General features: G+C 46.3%; 2 protein-coding genes across 3 annotated transcripts; one reads left to right on the forward strand and one right to left on the reverse strand.

The window, feature by feature from the left end:
- Positions 1 to 209: 209 nt before the first annotated feature.
- On the reverse strand, positions 210 to 8,619 carry KCTD9 (potassium channel tetramerization domain containing 9). 2 transcript variants are annotated; one of them, XM_068174461.1, is made up of 12 exons: positions 8,479 to 8,619; positions 6,593 to 6,714; positions 5,942 to 5,985; positions 5,683 to 5,779; positions 5,430 to 5,488; positions 4,679 to 4,807; positions 4,182 to 4,249; positions 4,006 to 4,101; positions 3,226 to 3,375; positions 2,870 to 2,975; positions 2,487 to 2,620; positions 210 to 2,307 (listed from the first exon to the last, which is right to left on the reverse strand). In XM_068174461.1, exons 1-12 carry the CDS (start codon positions 8,524 to 8,526, stop codon positions 2,191 to 2,193), a joined length of 1,170 nt encoding a protein of 389 aa, XP_068030562.1. In that variant the 5' UTR covers positions 8,527 to 8,619; the 3' UTR covers positions 210 to 2,190. The 2 variants fall into 2 exon arrangements, with proteins under 2 accessions (XP_068030562.1, XP_068030564.1); XM_068174463.1 differs by lacking the exon at positions 4,679 to 4,807.
- Positions 8,620 to 9,258: 639 nt separating this feature from the next.
- Positions 9,259 to 20,017, forward strand: CDCA2 (cell division cycle associated 2). The gene is made up of 15 exons (XM_068174464.1): positions 9,259 to 9,328; positions 9,950 to 10,522; positions 11,050 to 11,180; positions 11,778 to 11,919; positions 12,476 to 12,675; positions 12,920 to 12,998; positions 13,370 to 13,614; positions 14,171 to 14,258; positions 14,757 to 14,968; positions 15,348 to 15,426; positions 16,038 to 16,090; positions 17,014 to 17,196; positions 17,690 to 17,864; positions 18,322 to 18,521; positions 18,937 to 20,017. Exons 2-15 carry the CDS (start codon positions 10,009 to 10,011, stop codon positions 19,780 to 19,782), a joined length of 3,147 nt encoding a protein of 1,048 aa, XP_068030565.1. The 5' UTR covers positions 9,259 to 9,328; positions 9,950 to 10,008; the 3' UTR covers positions 19,783 to 20,017.
- The last annotated feature ends 6,599 nt before the right edge of the window (positions 20,018 to 26,616 follow it).

Genomic DNA, 26,616 nt, shown 5'->3' on the forward strand with positions numbered 1-26,616 from the left:
GGGACACAAAGGCTGAGAAGTCTTGGAGAAGAACGACAAACCAAAACCAATCCCATGCAAATTCTCCCAATTCATGGCTCAGAAACCCCACAAGCACAATTGTTTTTCCAACGGGTATTTTATGCTTAAAACCAAAAAAAATTCTTGTTATTCTCACACAAGCCAGGTAAGATTTGGGGTTTTTATTAAAATGAAGACAACCAAGCCACTTCTTCTTTCACACTTTTTATTAATGCAACTTAAAGTAGCTGGAACCTGCAAATTCTGCACAGGGCTCTTCACACAGCTCTGTCCTGGCAAAAGAGGTACCTAAAATCCAGCTGTGAATGATGGTGCCACATGCTGTGATTATTCCATAGTGCTTCAGTGAAAGTTCAAAGAGATTTTATACACAGTGATTATGAAAATAGATATATATATATATATATATATAATTTTTTTCCATACAATAGTTTTACTTCTGCCAGCTACAAAATATGATAAAGAAAAATAATTCATTTGTTTCTCTAGCCCTAGGAATCTTCTTCTACTGCAACAGACACAACATTCCCACTGAAAAAAGCCATGAGGTGCGAGAAAGGACTCCAAAGTCACACTGTAATATTTCCCTGGAATCTACAGATCATTTTTCCAAGGATATAGTGTTGTCCTAGAGCTTGATCCAGAGGGATTTGCAGGAAATAATCCCAATTCTGAACCTCGTGGCTCTGGGACTTTGAGCCTTGAAAGCTCACGTCACTCGCCTGAGTCAAACCAACTTGAAAAGGAGGGAGAATCCTGCAATTCCCCCCAAACACATCCTTTGCTGACCCTCAACCATCTCTGATCCTCCCAGACTGGTGGCAAAGCAGCATTTTTGTAACAACAACTGAGACAAGACGACAGAAATTGCACTGCAAGGGAGAGACAACCCCCTGAAGAACTGTGGAACTCCAGCTCCTGTGGGAATCCAGCTGGGATCCACCAGTTCTTCTTCTTCCTTTGTATTTCTACAGTAACAGCTTGATTTCCTTAAATTCAAGGTTAGTTTTAACTTTGGGGTGGTTTAAGCATCTGAGGTAAGTTCTTGATGCACCTTTTTTCTTTTTTTTTTTGGTATAGTTTCTTCATGTGCTTTTTGATTGTGTGTAAAATAAAGGTGGTTGTGAGCTGAGAACTCCATGGATCCCACAGGGAAGCAGCTCCTTATCCTCATCAGGGGTGCTGAGGCCTCTGCCCTGCACAACTCCCCCACAGCAGCAGCTCCAGCTGCTCTCTGCACAGGCACAGCAGGTGTGGGAGGGCATGGAGGGCGCCTGGCCCCAGGCAAGATGCTTTTACAGCCACCTGAAGCAGCCCAAACAGAACAGGGAGAGCCAGCTGGGAACAGGATGATGCCCAGGGAGCTTTCAGGGAGTCTTTGCATAGTACATGGAGGGGAAAGAGGGAAAGATTCACCTGCTGAGGTCATGAGGGGAGGGTAAGAGCACGAGCTGGGGCCCCTCTGCCTCTCTCTGCTTTGGTGCCAGCTCTGTACTTTCCTCTCTGCATTGAATTCACCACAAAAGGTGCAAACACTGCAGGAACTCCAGCCTGGAGTGGTCAGGACATGTGAAAGCAGGATTTGTCTCGCCAGCTGCGACTGACAGTGCACCTCCACACTCATTTGGAGAGGATTACTTAAAGATATCCAATTTCTGAGCAGGTATGTTCCCATCAGCTTCCACCCCAGCAGAGACCTGAGCACCCCCTGGGGACACCGAGCCACCCCTGGCACAGATCCAGACTGGAAATACACCTGTAAACCTCAACTTGGTTGCTACTGTACAGGAGTAACATTTTCTATTCATATTGCAGCTACAGATTTAATAAATAGAATTGCATATATTGTGCTTTATAAATTAAAATGCATTCCAAAGTGAGGCAATGCTTAATAATGAAACCATTGAACCTTCCCCCCGCCTCAAACCAGCCACACTCTCTGATTCCAGAACCAGCCCACTTCCTCACTGTGCTCACAGAGGTACAAACTCTCTGCTGGTACCTCTGAAAACAAGAATTCCCTCCCCAAAAGTGATCAAAAAGAGTTTACCTAGGCACTACTGCATATGTAAGGTGGCTAATAACCATGACTTTAACTCAGGAAGGGGAGGAGGTGAAGAAAGTCACGATGAATGTTTGGATTCCTTCCTCTTCAGCGTGTTCTGGCCCCTATCTGACACTCTGGGACATGTGCAGGGGTGTCAGCATCTCCTCAAAGATGGCTCCTTTCACGTTAGATCCCCTCAAATTTGCTTCTTGTAGGTCACAACCTGACAGATCACAATTCTGAAGGGGGAAAGGAAAAATAATGTTAACTAATAGAGACAGAACTCTGTTCAGCAGTTTAACTCCACTTCCCTTAACTCCATTTAACTTTGTAGCTGGAGAAAAGCCAGCAATCCCCCAAATTACCATCTTTTGTACATATGCATATATTTATGTCCAGGAAACGAAGGCTAACTCACCTCCAAGTCAGTCCCTGCCAGCGTGGCCCCTCGGAGGTTGCAGTTCTTGAGTTTGGCGTTTTTCAGCGTGGCCACTCGGAGGTTAATCCCGGTCATCTGACTGCCCTCCATGTCCACACCCTTCAGGTTGGCACCTGCAACACACCCACACGGAGGGCTGGGAGGGAAACAGCCAGAAATGCAGCAGCTCCAGGTGATGCTTCCCAAGAGCTGGGTAAACTGGGAGAGGCCAAGGCAGAACTGGGAATTTAATGGTTATGTGGCAGAACCGGCCCGGAGCTGTGGGCTCTTCCCATGGACTGTACAAACACAGCTGAATTTTGCCACATAAATGTACAGGCACAGGGCTGATTCCAGGGAATAATTAACAGGCAAAAACTTACCTTCCAAATTAGCTTTAAGGCCTGATGGATCTTCGAAGTTGCAGCCCTTCAGGGATGCTCCCTCTGCGTTGGAACACAGCATCTTCACCCCCTGCAGGTTTGCACACTGGCAGAGACAGGATGTGAGTCATGAGGGTGTCAAGATAAACACCAAAGATCAGCAGACCACAGATTTAAATTCTGCACTGCAACTGAGGCCCCCAAAGCACAGCCCCCCTGTCACTGTGAGGAAGTGTGGGAGCGCTGTAAGTGGAACAATCACAGAAAACATTGGGAAACTGATTTTTTTGTTCCAATTCCTGTTTCCTGAGACAAGTGCAGGGCAGCCCAGGCTGCCCAGGGTGCAGCATCCTTACATCCAGCACGGATCCAGACAGGTCAGCTCTCTCCAGGTTGGCACAGCACAGGTTGGCATGGGCCAGGTTGCAGCGGCTCAGATTGGCCATCTTGAAGTTGATGTAGCGAAGATCCAGGCGGGAAAGGTCAGCTCCACTGAAATTCAGACCCTGGAAAAGCCAGTGAACACCCCTAAAATGGTCACAGAAGGGAAGGGTAGGTCTGGACACGAAAGAATTAAAAGAAGCACGTCTGGGTAGTTGTGTATATAAATCTGTGCAGATAAACAGATGTACTGACACACTTCCAGTACCTTAAAGGGGCTGGTAAAAAGATGGCAGAGACTTTTTATATGGACAGACAATGCCAGGACAAGGGGCAATGGATTTGGAGATCAGGTTTAGATGGGATATTGGGAAGAAATTCCTCCCTGTGAGGATGGAGAGGGGCTGCAATAGAATTCCAGAGCAGCTGAGGCTGCCCCATCCCTGGAATCCTCCAAGGCCAGGCTGGAGCAGCCTGGGACAGTGGAAGGTGTCCCTGCCCATGGCAGATTGGAACAAGATTATCCTTAAGGTTCCTTCAAGCCCAAAGCATTCCATGGTCCCAAATAAACACACACTCACAAGATCATTTACTCTATTACATAATACCATGAAATGGAAATGCAAAGCTCTCAAGATGTGGATATTTCCTAAAAACAGGCTGTGGTTTTAAACTGTAAGAGGACAGGGTTGGATCAGGTGCTAGGAAACAATTCCTGGAGTTTTGCTGGAAAGACAAAGGCTGAGCTCCCTCACCTGACAGCGCAGCTCGGACTTGGTGGGCGTTGCCAGCAGGAATCGGACGAACTCCTTCCGAGAGATGGGAGAGTGATCCTCAGCTGGCTGGGAGTTCTGGGGAGAGGGACAGCACTGAGTTTCACGTTCCCTGGGACAGCAGGACGTGCATCCAGAGCTTACAGAGAGCAAGGTACCTTAATAGCAATTTCCAGGTGTTCAATGAGGGAGTCGATCCCAAAAAACCTGGCTTCCTCCAAAACCCCTACAAACAAAGCAGTGCTGGTTATTCCAGAGAACTGCTGATCCAGAGAGCAGCACCCTTCTCTCCCCTTACTGGAGAACACACACACATTATACTGGATGTAACTGGGGAGAGAGAAAAAGTTTGCTTGCAGCTAAAAGGAAAAACATAACTCAGACACGACATTTCCAACACCAGCATTAGGTTAAAGAGATCAACTCCAGAATTCCAGATATTAATCCAGTATGGGTTTTTAATGCTCCAAAGAGAAATAACCAGCCTATCCTCATTAAAGCAAGCACATGGAGCTGCACTGCTGAGAATAAATCCACCAAAGGAAAACTCCCAACCACGGGGATGAGCACACAAAGCTCCCCCTGGCTTCACCACGGGCAAAGCTTTAACTCCAAGGAGGAATAATTTAGGAGATGTCAGACAGGTAATACCTACCTAGCAAATTAATGCCATCATTTACAATGAGCTGTCCGTGCCGCAAATAGTTCAAAATGGGCTCAAAATACTCGGGACTGCGGTCAATGAGGAAAGCTCCTCTAGGATCTTGCTTATTCCCCCAAGCATCTGTTTCCACAACATATATATATATAAAATTACTTTTGATGTAGTAATAGAAGAGCATTTGCTTCAGTTTTCAGAGTTTTTTATTACCAAAGGGGACTGGAATAGCAAACATTCCACTTGGAAGGGCGGTTCGGAGAGAGAAGAAAGGAAAAGAGGAGTGGGGGGAAAAAATCAGCTTAAAATGACCTTGTTCCTGCTCTGAATAACTGAATTTTTACCACAAACAAAAGAATCCTGGCTAGGATAAAAGCAGCACTGAAATTTTAGTCTGATTGTCTCCCCAAGGCTGCCTCGTGCAGTTTGCTCACTGGCTCTGCTGACAAAACTGAGGAAGATGCAACAAGACAAAAATCTCAAATCAAATAAACAAACAAAGGACCCAAACTACTCACAATGGATGGGAGCTGCATTTGCAGCTTGTGAGACAGATGATCAACATTAGGTGGTGAGATGATAAAGAGAGAAATAAAGTTATTAAAAAATAATTCCCTGTTCTGCTCTGGTACTTTAACATACTTTGCATATTTTACTTTATGAATAAGAGCCTCAGCCTGACAGTGACTTTTGCCTACTTTGCTCATTTACTACTTAAAAATAATAAAGTTCATCTCAGCATACTCACCTTTGTCTTTGAACATGTGTGCCAACATACTGTCAGGTTCTTTGTTAACCAAAGTGCTCCTAGAAAACAAAAGCAGTCCAACTTTACTTTTCTTTCATCTGTAAATGTTTAAGAATTAATTTCTTGCAAAACTGGGGCGGCAAACATAAAATACAGAGAAAGCTGCAGGAGTCAAAGACCTCCTGCTTGACAGTAAGTTACTTTTTAGGGTATTTTGCTTTATTGAAATGAAGGTTTTGAAGACCATTTTTACCGGGTGGTGGTGAAATATCTGCCTCCCACATTGAGAGTCAGCCAGTCTGTGTGGGACCCCGTCAGCTCCTCCTGAGCTCTCCCATCAGTCTGAGGATCTGCAGAGAAGAAACAAAGTAATTACTGGAAAAAAATCGTTAATATTCTTTAATTACAGAGAGGTATCTTCTGAAAACACCACAAAATATCATCTTAAGTTTATATGAATGCAAAATAAAGTCTATTAAATAGAGGGTTAAACATAAGAATTACAGACTCACCAATGAAGGGCTCCCCTTCACAGACAAACAAAACATCATCATCCCTGAGACAGGAGGGGCAGAGGGAAGAGAAAAAGAAGGTTAATCATAATTTATTGTTCATCCAATTGACAGTGGAACCTCTCCTGGTTCTTTCAGGTAAATTATGACCAGTGGCCATTAGCTGGAACTTCTGTACCTGACTCTTATCTGTATTTTGAAAGTTCTACTGGACTGGAATGGATGGACTTCACCAGAGATTTTATCTGCCGCAGCCAGGTAGGGACCACTTGTGTAATCAATTAATTCTTACAAAAGTTGCTTCTCTCCCCAGTCTGGGACTATTCTGTGAAGCCAGAGTACTGACAGAATTTGTCTCCTTTACAGAAATCCCCCCATTCCAGGGCTGACTGGAGCAGTGGGGATTTCATGGCACAAACATTGCCCTGGCATCAACACAGGAGGAGGTGAAAAGGCCTCAAGCACAGCTTGTATCAAGTTCTGAATCAATAAATGGTTTGAAGTCAGAAACACACAGAGGACCTTTGGGCATCCTGGCTGGAAATGATCACATCTGGTTTTAGGGAAAGCACTGGGTATGGATTAAGGGGGATTAACAGGTTAGTCTCTTAATCCACAGCCCTGATTTGCCTTTTCCTGGCTGATCCTCACCTAATCAAAGCAATATCATCAATGAGCCCCCCCTTCCCGTTGTAAACGCTGGTGGCTTTTATCCCAAGCTTGTTGCTGGCCACAGAGAGCAAATCTGAGAGAGTCCCATACACAGCCACGACCTGGGGGAGGAGAGAAGAGAGGAGGCTGTGAATAAAAACAAACCCAGGAAAGCGTGCTCCAAAAGTCCTGCCACTTGAGGTTTATCAGGGCTGTTAGGAGGAGCAAAATCCATTTGGATCTTGACCAAGAAACAAGGGAAAAGACCAGCTTTGGTGCTGGAACACAAAACCAGGGTGACTTGCACAGCTCCCACCAAAACTCACTGCAACAGCAGTGAGGGAATAATATTGGTGCTGTAGGAATATAATTCAGCTATTTCTTTCTCTAAAGAAACACTGCTACTCGTTCTGTTCCAAGCCTCTCCCAAATGAACTTCCCTCCCTAAACCCAAGGATTAAAGGACAGGCACGTGAACTGCCTGCACTCAGGCGGTGGGTGGAAAATCAGGCCACAGTTTAGCAGAACTGCAAGGCTGAAATGCGGTCCCGTGAAGTCCTGCACTGCGGGCCCGGGTGGAAACAGCGGGACGGCGGGCAGAGGTGCTGAATTACACGGTAAAGCAGAGCCACATCCACGTCTGCGCTCAGCATGTGCACGGAAACATCAGGACCGGGGGCTCTCTGCGGAACTGCATCCCAGGGCCTTTTCCTCTGCTGCACAAGCACTGGTCGGGCCCAAAAGTCACCGGTTTCCGTCTCGAGACGATTTTAGCGAGGTTTTCAACAACTAAATGCGATTATTCCCAGGGTACCCCCACGAAGGGCCCGTCTGCCCCCAGAGCCCCCATCCCACAGCCATGCCCGACACGAGCAGCCGGACGCGACTGCCCAGGCGCCTCCACCCGCGACAGATCCCCGCCTGTCGCGATCCCCTCCCCGGGCACTGAGGGGGGACCCGCCTGTCGCGATTCCCTCCCCAGGCACTGAGGGAGGACCCGCCTGTCGCGATCCCCTCCACAGGCACTGAGGGGGGACCCGCCTGTCGCGATTCCCTCCCCGGGCACTGAGGGGGGACCCGCCTGTCGCGATTCCCTCCACAGACACTGAGAGGGGACCCGCCTGTCGCGATCCCCTCCACAGGCACTGAGGGGGGACCCGCCTGTCGCGATCCCCTCCCCGGGCACTGAGGGCGGACCCGCCTGTCGCGATTCCCTCCCCAGGCACTGAGGGGGGACCCGCCTGTCGCGATCCCCTCCACAGGCACTGAGGGAGGACCCGCCTGTCGCGATTCCCGCCCCAGGCACTGAGGGGGGACCCGCCTGTCGCGATCCCCTCCACAGGCACTGAGGGGGGACCCGCCTGTCGCGATTCCCTCCACAGGCACTGAGGGGGGACCCGCCTGTCGCGATTCCCTCCACAGGCACTGAGGGGGGACCCGCCTGTCGCGATCCCCTCCCCAGGCACTGAGGGAGGACCCGCCTGTCGCGATCCCCTCCCCACGCACTGAGGGGGGACCCGCCTGTCGCGATTCCCTCCACAGGCACTGAGGGGGGACCCGCCTGTCGCGATTCCCTCCCCAGGCACTGAGGGGGGACCCGCCTGTCGCGATCCCCTCCACAGGCACTGAGGGGGGACCCGCCTGTCGCGATCCCCTCCCCAGGCACTGAGGGGGGACCCGCCTGTCGCGATTCCCTCCACGGTCACTGAGGGGGGACCCGCCTGTCGCGATTCCCTCCACAGGCACTGAGGGGGGACCCCGCGCCCCGCTCCCCGCCGGCGCGGCGCGGCGCGGCGCAGGCCCGGCTGCCCCGGGAGGCTGCGGGAGGGCCGGGCAGGGCCCCGCGGGGAGCGGGACCCGCCGCGGGCCGTGGGGCCCGGCCTCACCTTCCCGTTGCGGGCGCTGCCGTTGACGAACAGCGTCACCCGCCTCATGCTGCGCCCGCCGCCGCGCCGCCACCCGGAAGAGGCGGGCGCTGACGGGCAGCCCCCACGGCCAATCAGCGCCGCGTGTCAGTCCAATGGGCAGCGAGGAGGCGGGACAAAGCCGGCGCGGCAGCCAATCGCGACCAGAAGAAGCATCCATATTTGCATGAGCCCTCTGCGATTGGCTGCCGCCCGTCACGTGCGCGCGGGCCGTTGAATGAACTCGTTTAATCCTTTTATTTTTTTTTCCCGGCCGCACCACAGCCGTGCTGCGGCCCAACGGCCCGCGATCTCTCCGCCGACTCAAAGAGTCCCCCCTGTCCCCGCAAGCCGCGCGGACCCCCGGGGCAGAGCAGCGGCCAGCGGCCGCCCCCGCGATCCGCCGGTGCTGCGGTGCTGGCTGGGGCCGGGGAGGCTGCGGCGGGCGCGGGGGTGGGCGGAGGGGCGGGGGCGCGGAGGGATCCGCAGGGGCGTGGCGCGGTTTGAAAGCGTGAGGCGGGCCGGGCGCGGGCCGAGGTGAGGGTGAGGGCGGCTGGCGGGAGCGGGGGTACCCGGGAACACCCCGGGAACACCCCGGGAACACCCCGGGAACACCCCGGGAACACCCCGGGAACACCCCGGGAACACCCCGGGAACACCCCGGGAGCGAGTGCCCAGGGACGGTGCGGACCAGGGGAGCCCCGGGTCGGGTGTTTTCCCCTCCTCGGCTGCTGGCTGTGACTGTCGCCACCGGCCTCCGCTGGGGCCTGAGAGCAGAAAAAGAATAAGAAAGAAAGCGGTTGTCCAGGCGTTGTAAAGCAGGTTAATTCCGGTAATTTTGTTTCGAAAAGTGCACGCGTTTGCAGGAGCGAAGTTTCGGAGTCACGTTGTGGAGTTGTACGTCGTTAACTTCAAGAAACTGACTGCAAAAAAAAACCCCTAGCTTTTTAAAGCTTCTACTTAGAAGCTAATGATAGTAAAAAATAATATATTTCTAGTGTTGTTTCTTCTGCTGATTTCTTTCCAAGACTTGCATTCTCTTTCTGCTGCTGCTAACTAGTGCTATTAAAAGTAGTATTAAATTGCTGGTATTTATTGTAACACTTGGAGCAAAACAGTCGCGGTGTGATTGTGACTGTTGTGTTTTATAAAACATGTTTTATACATATTTATAGTAATGTGACGTTTGACAGAGGGAAATCACGGCCTTGTGGCTCCTTACCCTGAGCCCCTCCTGTGCCTGTTTATAATGCAGGTTTTTATTGCTCTGTGGTTTTCTTTCTGGTCCCTGCCCCTTGTGTCCTCTCCCTGCAGGTTTTTGGGGATCAATTTCCCTTCCCACCCCGCTATTAAACACCATGTCCAGGAAAAATGTGGGTTTGGGAGAAGCTCGAGTATGGTAGTGAGCTCTTGCTCTTAGTAAGAAATAAGATTTTTTTTTTCTTTTTAATAGGAATCTGTAATTACAGCAGCAAAGGCTGAGTGGATGTTCCTTCATATAAGTCCCAAACAATGTTCAGAGGATCTAAAACTCCCCTGAAAGTCAGAGAAAATGAGAGTGGCTGTTCTGAACAGAAGGAAGATGCCTCTTTCCCTCCACCAAGAGCCCAGAAGAGCTGCGAAGTGACCAAGTCCAAAGTCCTCAGACCATCCAGGAAGGAGAATTTCACTGCTGGGAAGCAGACGTGGTCACCAAAACGTGCCCTGAAATGCCCCAGAGGCCCCGAGGAGAGCTTGTGTCACCCGCAGGGGGCTGACCTGGGCTGGCAGCTCCCTGGGGGCTGCTCTGGGGCCCTCGGGGGGGATGTGCTCAGTGAGCCCCCCTTGCCTTTGCACGCGAAGGAGGATTTGTCCAGCAGCCGAGCTGGTCCCTTGGGAAATGACTTCTCCACTCCTGAGGGGGACAAAGTGGAAGGAAAGCCTGCTTTTGGACTGTCTGAACAGAGGAAAAAACCCGTTGATTTTGCTGCTGTGATAAATGCTGAGTTTGGGATCACTCGGGAGAGTTTTGGGACACAACCCACGGGTGAGGCTGGGGTGACAGATGACTTTTGTCCTTCTCAGAGGGGCTTCTCCAGCTCCTTTAGTCCAGCCTCATTCCAAAGGCTCTAATTTAGGGCAGGTTCAGGTGATCAGAGTTTGGATGTGCTCAGGAGCACTCTCTGAGAGGCTGTTGCTGCAACATCTTTATAGGGCAGGACAATGACACCATTTAACTGTACAGGGCATATCCTGCCCAGTTAAATGCTCCCTGGGTATCTCTCTTCAGTTAATGAAATGTCTTGAGTTTCACAAGGGAATTGCAAGACAAATTCTGCAAGTATTGGTACACACTAACAAACAACCGGAAAGCTAAAAGGCAGACTTGGTTTGTGGTTATTTGATGTGCTCAGGGAGGTTTCTTGGGCTAAGCAGGTAATTTTGGATCTTTGAATAAGTAGCATTAATCAACCTTAAAGATAAAAAATTACCATTTTAAAGCTTTAGGTATTACAAAACGTTTTTGTGGTTTTGTGCTTTGTTTTTCTTTTTAACCTCTCGTCCCCTTTTCAGGGCCTTCTCCAGCTTCACTAAAATTTAGGAGAAGATCAACCATTGGATTGAGGGGATCACCAGAAAACAACACCCTGATCCGGTACCTGGCCCAGCAGAGGAGCAGCAGACAGAAAGAAGCTTTCACCCAGGTGAGAGTCCTTCCCAAATACCTGATGGGGAACTTGCATTCCCCCAGGAGCCAGCTAGTGCTGGGAGGAGGGGAGATGAGTCCTGGGGAGAGTCCAGCAAAAGGGACAACCATGGCCTTCATTTGCTGTTGTCCCTTGGTCACCTGGCTTCAGGACAAGGGAATGTTCCAGGTTTTGTTTGCACTGCACAGAGGCTGGAATTTCTTCTCCATGTGCAGCTTGCTGATCAATTTTAATTCTTGTTGCTTTCCTGTGTTTACTGCACTTGGTTTTTGGGTAATTAAACTGTTGCTGGTTCCAAGTGAAGTCAATTTCAAGCATGAGTGACTTGTTTAATCAGATTTGTTCATAACTTGAACTGTCCTGGGCTGTCAGAAAGCAAATTCTAGACAAGAGGAACAGATTAAATGCAATAAAATGTACCAGATTTCTGGGTTAAGTTCCTTTTTTTTTCTATTATTTTTTATTGTACCGATGTAATTGCAGCCAGATTAAATGCTAGATTATTTGTGTTTTATGTCAAAGTGCAAATACAAAACATTAAAGCTCAAATAGTGAGAGAAGAAATGCCTGATGGGATTAATTTTGTTTTGGCAGATCAGTCCTTTTAAACCTGCAAATGTGAGGTCACTGAAGGACAAAATCGATGCTTTCCAAGCCTCCTTTGAATCCCTGCAAGAAGCTGAGGGGGAGGCTGGGCCCTCACACCTGGGGGAGCCTTCCCAGGAAGGAGGTTCCTGTAAGTTGATTAAATATCCTGGTCACAACCTTAAATATCAGCTCTTCCCTTAGGCTGAAAGCATGAAACTAGAAATACTTATAAAACAAAATAATCTTCCTTTATAAGGCTTGGCACAGGTGTTTTTGCTTGGTTTGAGGTTTCTTTTGTTTGTTTAAAACATCTTAATGCACCCTGATTCGTGGTTTCTCTGAAAACTCATATTTTTGGGTCTCTTTCCAGAGTTTTAGTTCCTAGATTTGTACTCTTTGATGGATTTCTCACTAAGCATTAATGGTTTTGCACTTTGTTCCATGAAACAGAGAATGGTTTTCGTTTTACTTCTCTGTTATTGCTGTTCTTAACAACATTTATATGAAAAGAATCTCTTATTTTGTTTTGAAGGTTGGTAATGTTATTTTCAAAGTAGATCTAAAAAATTTGTTCTTCTCCCTGCCTAGAACATTTCCTGACTTTTTGCACCTCTTGATGAAGAAATACAAAAAGAATTCATTGAAAAACCTGAAGTTTGTCTTTGTGATCTGTTTGAGTTCTGTTTTATTTTTAATTGATGCAGCTCGGAACAAAGCACCTTCTAAGAGAGAGCCAAACCCGGAGCAGTGGAGCGAAAAGTTTATGTTGGGCAACAGAGGAGCTGCTTTGAAAGAAAATGTAAGTGAAAATGGGAGCGAGAGCAGCAGGAGCAAGCTCAGGATCTGCAGCATCTTGTCCCCATGCCGAGCTGTGACTGTCACTGACCCTGCTGCTGCTGCAAAGGTGCTTTGAACTGGGGAGAAACCTCTAAGTTAGACATTAAAACAGACAATTTCTTCATTTGCCATGTCTAATCCTGCTAAGCAATTAATTAAATAAGTGTATTCTAAGCATTTCCCCGGCTGTTTTGGGAAAATTAAGTTCAGCTGAAATAGTGGATGATGGAAAAAAACTCTGAAATCCTTGTCTGGGATTAAAACCCTCCATAGTTTGTGCTGTTGTGAAAATCCTGTAACTCTTTCTTTAGGAATGGGTTTATGAGCAGCAAAATCCTATTAAATCCGTGGACACTGTTGTTGCTGGAGATACCCTGGAAACAGGCCATGGTAAGAGGATTCAGCACTGTTACAATCTTTGTTAAACTCTCGTTAGGAAATAAAAATACTAGAATATTTGTCAGGAAGTGTTTCAGCTGACATTTGTCATCTTGTCTACAATTTAGGATGCAGTAGAAACCTGATAAAACTTTTTATTCATCCAGTGCTTCTTTTTAGTATGTTCTATAAATTTCTGAAAATAGCAAATGTACATTTGGCACAAAAAGAGCCAGAATTTACAGACGGGTGGATTTTAGTGGGGGTGTTTCTGCACAGGCTCTGTGGAGATGTGTGTGCTTTTATCCTCCTGTTTTCAGTACTAAAGTTTTGTCGCTTTTCCTTCGACGCTGCAGTGTCACAGCTCTGTGCTTGCTCCGCAGCTCACAGGCCCGAGCACAGCGGCGCTGGTGATGCAGTCGTGGACCTCGGCACAAGGAAGGCTGGGGCTGGGGAAGATGAGAGCCTGGCAATGCTGGGGGGCAGCCAAGCCCCTGGGAGCACTCCCTGCACTGACCTCTCCCAGAGCAGCTCCCTGCCGAGACCCATCCTGAAAAAAACCCCAGCCAAGGAGCTCCCCCGCAGCCCCGAGGCCGATTCAGAGCTCGCACTAAGGATGAGCATAAAGGTGCTTTGGTGACTGATTGCTGTGGCTTGGGAATGGTTTGGAAATGATTTCATGCTGCTTGGTCATCCTGGGAGCTTTGCTTGGAGCAGAGAGGATCAGGGGGGACCCAGTTGCACCTTCAGGACCTGAAGGGGTGACAGGAAAAATAGGGACTTTACAAAGGTCTGGAGTGCCAGGACACAGCAATGGCTTCAAACTGACAAAGGGCAGGGTTAGATGAGATCTTGGGAAGGAATTGTTCCCTGGGAGAGTGGGGTGGGGGATGGAATTCCCAAAGAAGCTGTGGCTGCCCCATCCCTGGCTGTGTTCCAGGCCAGGGCTTGGAGCAGCCTGGGACAGTGGGAGGTGTCCCTGCCATGGCAGGGGTGGCACTGCGTCATTTTAAGCTCCCTTCCCACCTGAACCATTCCAGGATTCTATTAAATGAATGTTTTTGGGTTTTATTCATGCAGCAAACAAGGAAGTTTGGTTAAACAAAATGACTGCTTATTAAATGCTGCTTAGAGGGCAATATTTTAATTAAATTTTATTGAACTGTATATCTTAAATTTGACAGGAATACTTAAACAGTGCCATTGACAGAGGAGAAGATGAATCTGCTGCAGTCTCCAGTTGTGTAAAAGCCTTTGAAACATTGCAAACAGGTCAGATTCCCCTTTCTAAGAAAAAAAATCTCTTGGCTTTCTTTATTTCTTTTTTAAATAAGTAAAATATTGTGGTGATAAGTTTTTTGTCTCTTTGCTAAGTCTGGTTATTGATATTAATCACCACTGAATGACCTCCTTGTGGCATCCTGCTGATGACATGGAAAACAAGATTGCCAAGGAAAGGAAAGTCTATCAAAAAAATCCCACCTCAGAACTTCAGAAAGCCTTGAGCACCAGAATAGAACTCCTGATTTTAAAAGCAGTTTTATACTTTGAAACTTGGGGAACAGGTAGTCATTTTTAGTTTGTTTCTTCCTTGATTTTTTTAATAAATCCAGAGAGAAAACCCTGGCTGGCCTCAGAGGCCATGTAAAGATGGTGTTTTGCTGATTGTTCGGGTGGTGATTTTTTGGAGAATATTTAAATCTCTTGCAAAGCCTCTGCTCTGTGCCAGATCCCCTTCACTCAACTGTTTGTTTCATTTTATTCCAACAGAGAGTACTGACAGTCAGAGCTCCAAAACACCAAAGAAGAAAAAAGTGACTTTTGGGGAAGTCCTGAGCCCCGAAATCTTTGACCAAAGCCTGCCTGCCAATACCCCCTTACGCAGAGGAGCCTCCCCGGGGCGTCCCCTGGGGCAGAGCCCCTGGGCAAGGCCAGGCCTCTCCGAGGAGCCTTTGCCCCTCCTGGATTTTGGTTGGGATGATGTGAGTTTCTTGGTCTCTATTCCCTGTCAATTCTTAGTTCATTTTCCCCCCTAGCCTGCTGGGTTTTGCAAAGAAGTTGCTGAAATATAAAAGTAGAGTCTGCTTGGAGTTACAGAATCGCATGGAGAAGTTGAGTTTTTAGGAATTCTGAACAGCACTTAGGCCTGGAGAGCTGTTTTAGAACATTTCTGAACCTTGAAATGTTTTCCCCTTGACTTTTTCTTCTGTTTTGCTGCTGTGTTTCTTTTTGCCACACAGAGCAAAGGTGTTTTCTTTAAGGAAACAAATTAAAACCACTTTGTCTGCAAACACTGACGGACAAGGTCCATCAAATGTCTGCTGTAGTTTATTGCTAAGAAATGTCATTTTTTGTTTGAAGGAAGGTGTTGAGCCTCTCCCAGAATTCCTGGAAGGTTCTGTTGCTGCAGAAGCCCCTTCATCTGTTGAAATTGCAGAAGGTAACCCCGACTTGGGTTTTTTTCAATAGATAATGAATCTTTTAGTACCTGAAAACTGAGAGTTGAGGGCTTTGGTTTATTTTTCTGTTTGTATTTTTTTAATACAGGGGTTATATTTCAATTGTGCTAAAACTTGAATGCTAGCATTTAAATTGAAAGGTTTTCTTCTGAAGCTCCTTGCAGTAGCTGCAGTGTTTACCTGACCTTTAAGTTAAGTGGTTCTTATTTAAACTTGTCATATCCTTCTGTGAAAATTTTACTGCTTAAAGTAATTTTTTTTAAGAGTCTTTATTCTGATACTGTAATTTTGATGACTTCTAAACAGCAACCAACAACAAAAGAATTGAAAGTGGGTTGTGCATATTTATTTTTTGAAAGCTTAGGATGTTGTAATTATTGTTACCAAATCCTTCCAAGCTGAGTTTTCCTCTATTTGGTAGAGCAATGTAGAATTTTTATCTTGCCATGTTTGATAGTCCTCAAGATTAAGTTTATACTCGAGACTAAAGTGGCTGAAGTGCATAACATCAGAAATTATGTAGATAATTTCCTCAAAATGTGATTAACTTGCATTGAAACTGATTAAAAGTCCTTTTTTTTCCCATTTTTAGCAGCAGAGACTGACAAACCTGAAATAACAACTCGTTCTTCTACCAAAAGGAAGGTGAGTTTCCTTGGTGATGAAATTTATTTTGTTTATTTCAGCTTCTTCAGGCAGAATTGTTCTTTTATCTTTCTTGATGCTTAAAGTTTTTCCAGCCTCAGGTATGAGGATTATCCACATCCAGGTATATGGAAATTCCTCCTCTTAGTGCCTTGAGGAAATGAGATTTTTCAGTAAAAGTGGTTTTCCAGTTGTTAAAAATACAGCCTTGTCACCCTGATTTTTTTAAGATTTTCTGAAGCCTTCTGAGTTTACATTCTTGTAACAAACTTTCTCACACAAATTTCTGTAAATAACTTATTGTTTTGCATTCCTTCGTGGAGGAGGAGAAATTTGATGGACTGGTGGTTTGTGCAGTGTCGTTGGAGAGGTGGCACGTTCACCCTCCAATCCACTGGCACCTTTGGAAAACTCTGAATGTTGGAGTCAGAAATAAATCCTTCTCTTTTTACCATCTCAAGAGCAGAGGCGTGTGTCGTGTTTTCTGGTGTGCTATAGTGACACAGCCTGATACTTTAAATGGACAATTTCTATTGAATTTTCCAGGAGCTTTTCCAAATAATCTGACAAAATGTTCTGGTTGCTGGAAGTTCAAGGCATAGAATTGATTGTACAAGAAGTGCTTTCAGACTTCAGTGTTGGACAGCTCTGGTAGGAGGGGAAGGCAAGAAATAGTAGAATATAAAAAAAGTAACCCATTTTCTTAAATAACTGGAGATGAAAATTTACTGTAATTTTCATTCTAATACAAACAGGACTGGATTGTACTGTGGGAAATGAGTCTGTAATATTTAATTCCCAGTTGTGCCAACCCCTAATGAGGTGATAAGAGATGAATTCCATTTGATTCCTGTGCCTGTTGGACTCTGGGGGGTTTTTCTAAGCAGCAGGTGCCCCCAACCACCCCAAACCCTGTTCCTCAGCAATGCAGGGCCGTGGCACAGGACACTGATGGCAGCAGCTCAGGAGCCACTGATAATGACAAAGACACTGATACTGAACACCAAATGCCAAATGCTGATAGTGACAAAGACACTAAAAATCCAAGAAGGAGCAAGATTCAGAGACAGAAGAATCCAACCACAGCTGCTCCCAAGAAGACCCAGGTGAGTGTCAGCCACTGCAGTTGCTGAATTCTGCTTTTATTTTTATTTATTTCACTCTCCATGTGTTTCTCCTTGTGTGTTACAGGATTATTTTGATCTTCCTGTTGCTGCCAATATTTTCTTCTTCATCCCCATCGTGTTTTCCTGCATTTCCCGCCCCATCCCTTTTCCTTCCTGACTTGAGGGCTTGGGTTCTTGTAGGGCCAAAAGGAGCTTTGTGGAGAGAGGTGTTTGTGTGCCACTTCTCAGACTTGAGGGCCAACAAATGAGTTTGTGGTTCTTCCCTCACCAAGTCCTTGCATGTTAGAAAAGTAATTCTTTTTTGCTTTTGAGTTTCTAGATTATTCTGTAGCTGGCAGAAGAAGTGGAACCTTCCTTTTAGGGGAAACAGTTGTCATCCATCAAAAACCAGTAATGGGGTCACTTATTGAAAAATATTATAGAGGATGATTAAAATTTCACTGCGCTTTATTCTCCTTCTCGATATTTTCAGAAAACAAAACACCCAAGCTATGGGAAAAGAAGAAAGAAAAAAGTGAAGAAATCTTTGTATGGGGAAAGAGAAATTGCTTCTAAGAAACCCCTGCTCAGCCCTATCCCTGAAATTCCAGAGGTTTTCTCTTCTGTGTCATCTCCAGACTCACCAAAGGCAGATGCACTTTTTACAGGTAATTTGGGTTTTAGTTTTGTTTTGCTTTGCTCTTTCTATTCCTATATTTCAGCAATTAAACAAACAAAAAAAAAATTAGTTTTACTTACTTCTGTAATAGCTGGGTCTGGAGGGTCTAATAAATTAATAATGTCCAACTGATAAATTCAGTTCTTGTTGGACTCCAGTGTAAATCTGACAAAAAGTCCACCTCTTTACTTTGGGTACTGCTGTTTTCCTAGTCTTTAAGCTGATGAGTTGGGCATGGAGAGTTAAAGTATGTGCAGAGTTTTCTGTTGGGTTTGTTCCCCACTCTTTATCTGGGATGGTTGTTTAGAAGGTTATTTTTATATAGGTAAATAAGTATAATAAGTAAAATAATTTATATCTGCAGTAAATGACCATGAAGCTTTTCTTGTAGTACATGGAAGATTTTGTGCACTCAGTCAATTAACCACGTGTTTGCTCTCCTTCAGAGGGTGCAAGCTGGGGTGATCCCAAATGCAGGGATGCCTGCAGGGACACTGCCCAGGAGCCCCAGGCTGCAAGGATGCATGCGAGGGGGCTCTGTGCAGCTGCTGTGTGCCCAAGCCCTGGGCTCCTGGAGGAGGCAGCAGCCACCAGCTCTGTGCCTGGAGACTCTGAGGTGCCAGGGAGCCTGGAGACTGCTCCTGAGGTAACTGCTGGGCTGAGGGATCACACAAGTGATGTTTGGGGGGAAAGCACTGAGAGTGGTTAAGCTGGGGATCAGGCAGCCTGGAGGCCATCCTTGGAAGGAGGTGCTGGGCATTCAGAACTCAGCTGAGCCTCTGAGCAGCCTGGGCCCATGGCAGGGGGTGGAATGGGATGATCTTGAGGTCTCTTCCAACCCTGGCCATTCCAGCATTCTCTGCTTCCCAAGCAACCCAAGTTTGGCCTCACACTGAAACAGATTCCAGCCTGCAGGATTCCCTGACAGGTGCTGGGATTTTGGAGACTCACGTGGTAAGGAGAACAGTAGCCAGTTCAGCTGTTTGAAACCAGGTTTTTATGGATTACCTCTTGCCTATATTTTTAAAAAAATCAAGATTTTTTTTTTTTAATCTCCCCAGTTTCCAAATGCTGTGCCAGATGCTGAAGGTGATTTTGATACATCTGATTATTTCCAGCAAGGCAAAGAGACTCCATGTGAAAAAGCAGCAAAAGAAAGCAGTTCCTTGATAGAAAAGGAAGAATTACAAGGAAATCTTCTAAGTGGGCTGGAAATTCTGGAACAACTGGATGTACAGGAAGGTGCCCAGAGAGCCGAGTGTCCTCAAAAGTATTCTGTCAGAGATGATCCGGCAAGGAGACGAAGAAGAAGAAGCAGCAGTGCCTTCTACTGCCCTCCTGTTGAAAACCTGGAAATAACTGGGGCTGATCTTCCAGTTTGCTCTTACAATGTGGAAGAAGTTTTATCAGTCCCCCGGGCGAAGGAGGGATCCCTGCAGGCCTGCAGGAGGAGGAGCAGTGCCAGTGCTGAGGTCAGGGTGAGGCGCAGCATGAGGCTGAGCAAGGATGCTGCAAGTAAGGGACTCGCATGGATTCAGCTTCCCAGTGAGATTCCCAAGCAGCCTCCCCTCCCAGCTGCTCCCAAAGTCAGGAGAAGCATCAGCACGTCCATCCTGGCAGGATCTGAGAATATTCACCACAGGGAACAAAACCTCCTCCCCTTCCCAGCCTCAGGGAAGGAGAATGAGGACTCTGCTCCTCTTGCTGCTGGTCCTGGCAGGAGGTGGAGGAGGAGAAGCCTCTGTGAAGCCACAGCTCAAGAAACGCCCTGGGCTCCCACCCAGAGAAGGAGAAGCACAAACTCTGTGTGTGGGAAGGACAGGAGTGACCAAAACCACTTGGAAGCAGCAGAAACTCTTGAGCTAAGATTGAAAGAAGTTTCAGGCATCTCTAATTTTCTGAAGTGAAGGTGCTTCTTAGAGCCTTGTGTTGTCTCTCAAGTGCAGTTTTCTTCTCTTTCCCACTTGTATTTCCTCACTTACTTTCTTACTCATTGTCTGGATAACATAGAACTCATTTTCCTTGTCTTGATGCCTAAAGTGCTTGAAGATCTGAACTGTGTGGCAGACTGGCTTAGAGCTTTGGTCTGGTACAGTAATGGCAAGTAATGAAGAGAACTAAAAAATTCTTCTATCTGATAAATTTGTCTTTAGCAATTAAACCACAGAGTCAAATGTGTCCTTCCAGCTGCAATTGCTCCACGGGTTTGTTTCCCATGTGCTTGACCATTCCTTATAAATTGCTGTTGAAATCTGCAAATACTTGCTTCTAGATTGCAAAAATATACTAAACAGAGATTGTCTGCAGTGAATGAAGGAATCCCTTCTTGAGAGGGAAGAGAAGGAAGTGAGGAACCTGTTTCTGTCTTCTGAAAAAGCTTTGGGCATGAGCAGAGGTGGAGTTCCTTAGAGTAAGATTTTATGTTAGAGTTCATGAATGATTCTCTGATGTAAAGGGTGGTCATTAAAGAAAAAAAAAAGCTTTTAGATCTTTATTTGTATAAAATTCATCTGACAAATGAAATTGGCTGAGGGGAGAGCAGCCTTCCTGGTGAGGAATGCTTTGCTTCATTTTCAGCTGTTCCCAACCCTGTGTGTGCGTGTCCTGAGTCCATCCCCTGTTGGCCCTTGTCACCTTCCTGTTTGCACTTTCTGCTTGGAACAGTGGAATAAAGACTGAGGACTGCAGGTGCTCTGCTCCAAGCTTTGCTGCTGCTTTCGTTTTTCATCCTGGGGTGTTCCAGCCCAGAGGGATCCCTGTGCCAGCCTGGAGGAAATGGCTTTGTGTCCAACACAGTCCCTTCTGTGACCTGGTTTTTACCATGAGTGATGTGGGATAAAATCCTTTATGTACTTGGCTGTTTTTATAGAGCTTGAAAGCAACCAGAGCAGTTGGATTTTCATACCTCTTTCTCCCCAGACAAGAATTCCTAAAGCAACTTGAAAGAAACTCCACTTCTGAAGTGCTGTTTGAGTTACAGAATCATTGGGGTTGGAAAAGAGCTTTAAGATCAGAGTCCAGCACTGCCCTGTGGCCCATAAACCACGTCCCCAAGTGCCACATCTCCATGTCTTAAATCCCTCCAAAAACAGTTGCCTTAATGTTTGGCTTGGGGATTTCTTTTGGGGTTAGGTTTGGAAGCAGACTGGGGAGAGTTCCTGGGTTGGATGCTGTGCTTGGCTGCCAGGAGAGGGCAGGCTGGGCTGAGCTTTCTGCTTGGAAGGGACCTGGAAAAGAGCATCATGGACAAAATCAGAGAGGCTGGCTGAGGTTATAATGTAAAGCTTAAAAAATTAGTAAAAATAGCTACTCCTTTTACTGTTCAAAACAAAGCAGCAACTGAACTGTGCACTGGAATTAAACTGGGAAGGTGAAATGATGATGGGCTGGAATCAGCTGTGAGTTTCATATGGAAATCACTTTGTGCCTGAACAGAGTCAAGTTGTACTTGAGCTGTCTGTGCAGCTTTAGGTACCAAATCCAGCACTGGGTGACACTGTCACATCCTGAATATCAGACTGAAGAGTTGTTCTGGAGGAAGAGACAATAAATTCATGTGTTTGATACGAGGGGTTAATCCCAGCTGCTGCCCGGAGCTCGCTCTGTGGGATGCTGTCCTGAGTCCAGCCCCAGCAGCACAGGGAGCTCTCCCTCAAGGTTCTCTGAGAGGCTCTCTAAGTGCACTTCAGCTGCGAGGTGGGAGGAGAAGAACCAGGGTAAAGAGAGGCAAACAAAGCTTGGATTTTCCTCCTGGCACAGCTGAGTAGGAAAGGGTTGTTAGGCATCATTTGTGGATGCTTGATGGCAGTGGCAGGGTGAGGAAACCGACGAGAAAGGAAGAGGTTGCAGTTCTTTCCAGGAGATGTGTCTACTTTATGGTGCTTTTTAGTTCCTTTTGTCCTTCTCTGAATAGAACTTACCCTCAAAATATTTTGTTTTCATAATCCGGAGAGGATTTGAACAAGTCTTCAGCTGTGCAGAAGGTGCAAAGGTAGGGGGCAATAATCTGTTCTCCATATCTGCACTGAACAAGAAATGTGTTTTAGTCAGAGGAGAGGTCTCTGTTAAACATTAGGGAAAAGTTCTCACAGCAGCAATGGCCATGCAGGGGAACACAGGGCCTGGGGAAGTGTGGAATCTCCATCACTGGAGGCCTTCAGGAGCAGATTAAACAAATACCTGTCAGGAATGACAGATGATCCTTCCTGGGGGAGGGATAGGCCGGGATGGCCTCTGGAGGCTCTGGCTGTGTTTTCTGATTGTGGAGATTGCAGGAGCTGCTGTGGGGCTTGCTGAACAGCCCAGACCTGGGATGGAATCTGTGGTGGAGCAGGGAGCTGGGGGAACTGGAAACTGGGAGAGCTCCTCGTGCAAGGCCCGTGCATCTTGGGGCTTTAAACACCCAGATGTCAGCTGAGTCCCTGCTCTGCCTAGGAGCAGGAGCTCACTGAACTCCCGAAACTCTGGGACCTACACCTGGTGCCTGTGGTGTCGCACAGGGGGTGGGAACAGCAGTGTAATTCCATTGTCACATCTGCTTTTCCAAAATCAACATCTCCCTCAGAATGACCAGCAGCTTCCCTCTCCCTGTGCCAGCAGCTTTTCTGGAGTTGGGTCTTGTCTTAGTGGCCATGGTGGGGGGTAGGAAATGCAATCAAGGTGTGTGACAGCAGAGAGGTGTCAGGACTTTTTCAGTTTGTGGTTCTGTTTTCCAGCTCTGCCTGAAGGAGATTCCAGTGGTTTTATCCCATTTTTATGTGCTGAGCTCCAGCTCAGACCATGTGTTATAGTGGCATCCAAATAAATCCATGGCATTGCCATTCCTCTTCCAAAGCGAGGCTCTTCTCACTTTGGAGGGCTTTTATAAAGATGAATTTGTGTTTAAAAGTACTTCCCTACTTGAATTTGTGTGGACTTTAAATGACTTCAAGCAGGTACAAGCCAGCCCTGGGTGTGGATTGGTGAATAATTGCATTTAGCAGCTCTCCACGTAATTGCTGCTCTGACTGTCAGGGAGGACAAGTGCTGGGGCCTGGAAAGGCTGATTGTTTTGCTGCTGTGTAATTATGATGTTGTTAATAAGTAAGAGTAATTACACATCACTTTTGTGAAGTGCAGTGCTGATGGATTTTCAGAGCTGGATATCTGGCAGCTATTTCACTGTTGGAAAAGTCTCTGCTTCACTTTGCTCAAGGTACAAAGAACAATCCTTATCCCTGAATTCTCCAGAAGGTTTTCAAGGGAAAGTGTTAATGTTTCCCAGGAATTATTGTATGCCAATATTTTGCCTTAATTAAGGTGCACATATGTTATAAAAGTGGGGATGAGATGACCAAATTTCTCCTATATAAGTTAATAAAAGTTGAAGAAGTAAAAGTTTTCTCATCCTGACCTGATAAGCAGGGGAACAATAACAAGAACTGTATATGCCATTTTTATTTATTTCACTTCAAAATAATTGTAAATAAATTTGGTTTTCAGCTGTTTTTTTCTACTTTATCCTGACTAATGAGCAATAGAAGATGCTGAAACACCTGAGTGCTGCCTAGAAATGCCACTGTGGTGGGTTTGTCTGGGTTGGTTGTTGTTCAGAAATGTTTAGAAAGTTTATGCTCGACTCTTCCTCCTCCTCACCATGAATCCTCTCACTCTTAGACCTGGAGAGACTTCAGTGATGAACAGGGAAGCAAACAGCAAAGGATTGTTAGAGCTGTGGACCAGGAGATGGAGAAAGGGGGAAATTCCCCTGAAGAATGGCAGGGATGGCTTCAACACACAAGAACATGAACGGGCAGGGGAAGAAATTGCATTTTCAAGCTGCCAACAGGTAGGTGAGCACTGGAAATAAATAAAAAAATAGTAGGGTATTCCTTCAACATGGTTTTGAAATGAGAAGTAACATCAAAATGTTTTAAGTCGAAAACGGTCCAGTGGAGGAAACGTGTCCCAGTGGAGGAGCTGGGCCTGTGACTGGGAGACAAGCAGCCTAATGTATTAGTTTAGTAATTAACTCCTGTAAATTGTGCATAACAGAGCAATTAACTACTTTAGCCAGGCTTGGGAGGGGGGAGCAGGAAAACCTGTGTGCTGTGGGAGTGAGGGCATGGAACAGATTCCCTAAGCCAGGCCTGAAAAACCTGGTGTTAGTCTTGGTTTATTTCCAGTGACCCCTTGACTCCCATCTTCCTGCCCCCTGCCCAGTTTTGGGGCTGGTCAGGCTGCTCTGTTTTTGGAAGGCAGAGGAGACAGATATAATGAATGGCTTTTATTGTGCAATATTTCAACCCCTTTTTGACTGCGTTCGGATGGGATGGAAAATGTTCCACCCCGTGCCGCAGCCAAGATAAATAAAACATATTCCCTAAACCTGGCTGTGTGTTTCACTCAAACTGGCAGTAGTTAGAGCTCCACTCTTAAACAAGAATTTAGTTTGACAATTTTTAGGCCTTGTTCAGCTGAATGTAACAGCCAAAGAAAATACTTGGGGGAAAAAAAAATTAAATACATGTATTTACAGCTTGCAGGTGGCATTAATTTTTTGGGGGTCAGACTTTTTAGGTTTAAGGATCCCTGTACAGTTGGGCTGTAGTGTAGATGTTTAAAAAACATTCTTAATTGTCTTTTTTCTTCTTAAATTAGGTTTTTTTTATGAGAATAGTCACTCTGAAGGAAAATACATTTTTTGTAGCTCCCCGATGGGTGATAAATCGTTGTGATTCAAGGCTTTAAGAGTTTAGAGTCTACCAAGAACCTGAAAAATCTGCAGCCACAAGCCCCAGCAAAGGAGCAGTAAAAGCTCTCGACAGAATCCTGCAAAGGATTGGCCTTCAAGTCCACTGAGTTGGGTTTAAATTCTTTATGGAGCCTTTGCTGCTAGGTTTTGGCATTGCCAAGCAGTGCAGTGAAGCCCTCACTCTGTAGCTGAGATCTTCCCTGCTGTGCAGCATGTTTAATGGTCTGAACAATCCTATTTATTGATAATAATAACAACAACAACACCTTCTAATTCAGTCACCAGAGTTCTCTTGAGAGCTTGAACCATGAAGGAGTAAAATGGAAAAATCAAACCAGCCACCTCCCCACCCTACAAAGCTTTTATTCCTCACAATCCCTCTCTACAAGCAAAACCCCTTTGAAGAGATAAAATGCAAAACCTAATATTTTAAAATAGATAAATGAGCCTGGTTTTACGTCCTGATGATGAAATTATTAACAGTTACCAAGTGCCTCAAAGTCTGAGGAGAATCTGCAGCACAAATGGTGCCCATTCCTCGAAAGCCCTGATGGTGCACTAAACTAAACAAGGTAGGAATCGGAAATTTGGGAATTTTATCCCCTCTGTGCTCTGGGTTTGGGCTCGTGCTGTTCTTGAATTGAGTTGTTGCTCCTTTTCCTTGTTCTTTGCCTTGCCAGCACATGGAACATCAGGGTGGAAAACAGGGATCCAATATCCCCATCTCTTAAATCACCTGAGTTACACTGGAGATAGAAACTTCACCCTGCCATAAATAACCTGCCTGTGGCACCCAAATGTTTGGACAAACAAATGCCTTCAGTCCCACGTTCAGCAGGTCAGAAATGCTGGGTTCTGGCAGTAAATAATATTCACTAATGCAAATCTATTAAGGTTCTAAGGGAATTCACATTTGAACTGGGATTTGGAGCTGTTGAGTGGCCTCGGGTGTGCCATTGAGGAAAAAGTAATTGTGTGGGTACAAATATTAATGAGGAATAAAAGGGTCATTTTACTCTTTCCTCTAGAAAAAAAACCCTAAAGTACCCAGGGTGTGTTTTGCAAGGAAAGCTTTGTAAGGTTTATGTAAGGAGTAGGTAATGTGTGTGTGGAGCTTATATCAGTGCATGACATAATCCCAGCTATGGAATAGAATCCCTAAATGTTCATTTTACATTTGTTTTTCCCAGCTCTCCCCCTGCTTGTTCCTCACAGAGCTCTGTTGTCCTGGGTTTTCCTGCACCCCCTGCCTCGGGTTTGGAGTGTGCTGCCTCCTGCTCTGCCCCTCTCGAATTTCTTTGTCCCCAGTGCTTCCTGCCCTCGTTTAACACCAATGTCCAGCTCTTCCAGTCACAAAAGTGACAAATTTGCTCAGAGAGATGGTCCAGAAAGGGAACCAAGCAGTTGGGAGCACAGGGAAGATGTGTAGCCAAAAGCTGAGCAATGAAAGGTTGGCTGGCAGGAACTTTTCCTGGTCCTTGGCATGGTGCCCTCTCCACAGAAAGCCTCATTCCCAGCCAGATCCGTGCTGTTTGATGCCTTGGAACTGTCTCTTTGTGCAGGAGTTAGGAAAATGATCAGGCTTTAGGCAGAATTAAACCCATGGTTTCCTCCTGACACATAGAATAACCCGAGCCTTAAATTGCTCCTCTTTTATTAGCAAGGCAAATATCTGCTTCTGAAAATGTCTCTTTTTCCTCATTCCATTAGGGACAGGGGACCTGGGCCGGTAGTGGAGGAGAAGCCTAAAACTAAATCTTAAAACTTTCCATTTCCATCTTTTTAGCCTGCCTTGCTTTCAGCCTTGAGCACAGCACAACTGGTGTGCCTGTGCCAAAAGCTGTTTAAACAATATTAAGATGTTTTCTTCAAACTTCTCCCTAGGAAGATACTCTTTTTCGAGAGGAATGTTTTCCCTGGAGCATTACATCATGAGCTGGTTCACTTCTTGGAGGAAGAAATTGGACCAAATGGTGGGGAAGGTCTCCAGGGGAAACATATTTCTGCT

Source organism: Anomalospiza imberbis, chromosome 28 (assembly GCF_031753505.1).
Source record: "Anomalospiza imberbis isolate Cuckoo-Finch-1a 21T00152 chromosome 28, ASM3175350v1, whole genome shotgun sequence".
NCBI classification, from domain to species: Eukaryota; Metazoa; Chordata; class Aves; order Passeriformes; family Viduidae; genus Anomalospiza; species Anomalospiza imberbis.